This window comes from Entamoeba dispar, genomic scaffold, assembly GCF_000209125.1.
Source record: "Entamoeba dispar SAW760 scf_1105229461821 genomic scaffold, whole genome shotgun sequence".
NCBI classification, from domain to species: domain Eukaryota; phylum Evosea; order Mastigamoebida; family Endamoebidae; genus Entamoeba; species Entamoeba dispar.
In genome coordinates this window covers 1-3,443 of record NW_001854884.1, presented here as the reverse complement: position 1 = coordinate 3,443, position 3,443 = coordinate 1, and the positions used below count along the sequence as shown (strand labels likewise).

Here is a 3,443-nt window from a genome sequence, read left to right as displayed (position 1 = left end):
TAGAAAAGAAAGGAGAAACACAAGAAGAGTCTTTTCTCAAAATATTATTAACAAGCTATTCTAAAGAAACTCCTTCTCGATTAAAGATGATTGATTGTTTTCTTATTTATCAATTAATAACAGCTGTACTTGTATTAGTTTATGGGTTTTTCTTCTGTCATAATCCATTAAATGCTTTTCTTGCTGCATTATTTTCATGTGCAGGAATGTTTGTCTTTACAATGTCTTTAAGGCTTCATGAAAGTGAAGAAGGTTCATCTAAAAAATACTTCGTTGAATATGTATTTTGTGTGATTCTTTTACAACTTTCTGTTGCCAATTTCCTTGGGTAATTTATCACATTTCTTTCTCCTCCATTTTACTATTCTTTAATAATTTTTTTATTATTATTTATAGCTTAATTCTACTAATAATTTTTTTAATGTAAAAATTAAAAACAAATTAAATTATTTTAAAACTATTAATTAAACCATTTCATCCATTGCTACAATTTCAGAGATTTCAGGAGGGTTATATCGTTCTGGATTAAGTCTTCGTAACAAGAAACGACTTTGTTTATTATCAGCAGAGGCTATCGCCATAATAAATTGATTATAATAAGCCTTATAATTATCTAATTCAAGATTAACACGGTCTTCCATTTCTTTTAAAGTAGATAAAAATTGAGAAATGTGTTGTTTATTAAATTGTTGACGATAAATTTCATCAGAAATGATAGCAATGAATGCGTTTAATTTTTCTACAGCATTAGAAATAAATCCAATTATGGAATTCAAAATAGTATTTACTTTATCATTACTTATATATAATACTTTACTTATTTCTTCTACATATGCACCATGAATAGACGATAATCCATAAAGATCTACAGCTGATTTCCATGCATCTTCAAAATGAACATAACACTCTTTCATATGCACATAAGCATATTCTTCTAAAGCATCCATGAATTTTGCACATTCTCCAAATTTAATTCTAAAATGATGTAAAAATAATGGAAGTCCATTTATTTGAGAAGCTAAAATAAAAAATGGAAACATATTACGATATGCTTTATCAATAGAAATTGACATACATTTAATTTTCCAAAGAAACTTAAAAATTTCATTATATTTTTGAATATGATTATCAGTAATTATTAATTGTAAGGGTTGAGGAAGTTCATAATGAAGTAAAATATCTGTTTCTATTTGATTAACTTCTTGACCTTTACATATACAATGAAGACGTTCAGGGATTGTATTTGTTACTGTTAATGCTGCATGAAAATATGAATTTAAATCAACTTGACTTAATGGTCCATTAACTAAAGCTTGAGACAAAGAATCAATAAATGTATTTGCAAAATCTCCTCTAAAGAGTAATATGTATTGTTTAATATTTTGAGTATGTATTAATGGTGTATATTTTTCTGTTAATAATTTTACTGCTTTTTGATGTGCTAGTGTATTTAAAGAATGAATTAATGATGGTAAAGTAGAAGATGAAATAATGAATTCTTTTTTATTTGATTCAATTAATGAAATTAAATCAGAAATATCTTCACCTTCTTTTTGTAAGAAAGTAGTTGCTTCACCAACAAATTTAATATCACTTTTATAAGAGTTAAGAAAAGAAGGAACTAATTGATTTTGTAAATAAGTTGTTTCAAGTAATGATGGTATAGATTTTAATGTTAAGAAAAAATCATGAAAAGGGTCATTAAAAGTTCCTTGAAGAATCCAATCATATATCATATTATAAATTGGTATTGAACCATTCTGTAACATTCTTATACATATCTTTTTTCTTGTTTGGTATGGAGAATGTGTTTGTTCATCAAGATATGTTAATAATTGGCCTCCTTTAACTAACATACATTGACTTATAATATCAGTTAATGTAACAATAATATCTTTACACCATAGTCCATGACGATACATATCAAGAATTGTGATCATTTCTGAATGATGTAATTCTGAATCAATATGTGCAATGTATTGATAATATTCACTAATAATATCATTCGCTGTACAACATACTGAGCGTTGTACAAAACTTTGTGGATTGAAAAGAGCTCTTTTGTTATTCAAATTAATCAATAAATTTGATACTTCAGAAAGTAATGGAACAACTTCTTTTGTTAATGGAGGAAATTTATTATTTTTTAATAGGTATAATGGTGGAACTCCTTGTAACATAAAAATCATATCTTGTAGTGTTTGTTCTTCAGTTACTTCAATATTCTCATCTTGAACTTCTTCAATAACATTATCTGCCATTTTTAATACAGAATTTTCTTTAATATTACTATATTTATCAATTTCAATACTTTCATGTTCTTCACTTTCATTGTCACCTTTTATTATCTCTTCATTTTCATTAGGTTCAATTTGAATAGAAGATATTTGTAAGTCTTTATCGCTTTCCATTTTCTTACTATTTTTATTAGTTTTTTTTCTATTTTTTTTAATTTTCTCTCATTCTTTATTTTAAACAATTCTTTTGTATTATTCTCTTCACTCTTTTCATGAATAAGACAAAATATAATCTACTAAAATAGATTTTTTATTAATTTAAATAACCCCCTTTAAAATTTTCTTGAGATTTAAGAATAAACTTCTCTTGATATAATACTTTTTTAATGACAATTTAACTCTCTTTTAATTTTATTTGAATATAACTAGATTTTGGAATAATTATTTTATTCTTAATAATGATAAAAGTTTCTTGTTTTATTTTACTTTTTTTTGTGGAAATTTATGTGTTTTTATTCCTTTGAATATTCTAAGAAACTTACTATGAATACTTCTTTTAAAGTTTTTAGAAACTGTTGTTCTTTTACCTTAAATAATTCTACACTAACACATCTAATTACTTTATTCAAAAAGAAAAATAAACAGAGTAAATCAAAAGGTGTTAATATATAATTCGTAAGTAAGATAATCTTCCTTGGACTTTGAGTTTGTTCTAATTAAAATAAAGCACAGAATATTTTTTAAATTATATTTTATAGTATTATTTAATATAATAATATCGCTTTAAAAATACTTTAGATAGAATAAGGTTATCCAAATAATAAATACAAGAAATTATCAAACAAAATGTCTTAACAAAAAGGATGAATAAACGTTGAATTAAATATTATTAAAATATGCTTCTTAACTAATCTTTTTAATCTTCTTACCAAAAACAATAAAAAAACCAAAAGGATCATTTCGTTAAAAACAAATAAAGATTGAAAATTGGATATTAAAACTGTTTATAGTTTCATAAAAACATAAAAAATACTTCTGTAGTAATTTTATTTTAAATATTTTTTTTTTAATAAAATATCTTTTGTAAAATTTTTTAAGCATTAATTTACAAGTTTCATATTATAAAATCTAATAAAGTTTGATTTTTATATTAAAATAAATTTTATGAACTCTTTAGTATTATAACCTTAAAACTACAGTTTTTAT

General features: G+C 23.4%; 2 protein-coding genes across 2 annotated transcripts in view, besides 6 other annotated features; one reads left to right on the top strand and one right to left on the bottom strand.

Moving 5' to 3' along the window:
* Positions 1 to 64, top strand: part of EDI_046310 (poly(A) polymerase cid, putative) — a gene marked incomplete at both ends in the record, with an annotated part of 1,461 nt that extends 1,397 nt beyond the window's left edge. The window contains one exon of the mRNA XM_001733405.1: positions 1 to 64. This exon is cut by the window's left edge and continues 1,397 nt beyond it. Within this exon, the coding sequence (XP_001733457.1) occupies positions 1 to 64 (64 nt within the window).
* Positions 65 to 367: 303 nt separating this feature from the next.
* Positions 368 to 469: a sequence feature (AT_rich).
* EDI_046300 (gamma-tubulin complex component, putative) lies at positions 465 to 2,411 on the bottom strand (the record flags this gene model as incomplete). The annotated part of the gene is made up of 1 exon (XM_001738957.1): positions 465 to 2,411. The coding sequence occupies one exon, from the start codon at positions 2,409 to 2,411 to the stop codon at positions 465 to 467; it is 1,947 nt and encodes a 648-aa protein (XP_001739009.1).
* Positions 2,411 to 2,473: a microsatellite.
* Positions 2,474 to 2,534: 61 nt separating this feature from the next.
* Positions 2,535 to 2,563: a sequence feature (AT_rich).
* Positions 2,564 to 2,969: 406 nt separating this feature from the next.
* Positions 2,970 to 3,016: a sequence feature (AT_rich).
* Positions 3,017 to 3,114: 98 nt separating this feature from the next.
* Positions 3,115 to 3,135: a sequence feature (AT_rich).
* A 143-nt stretch (positions 3,136 to 3,278) lies between these two features.
* Positions 3,279 to 3,403: a sequence feature (AT_rich).
* Positions 3,404 to 3,443: the final 40 nt, after the last annotated feature.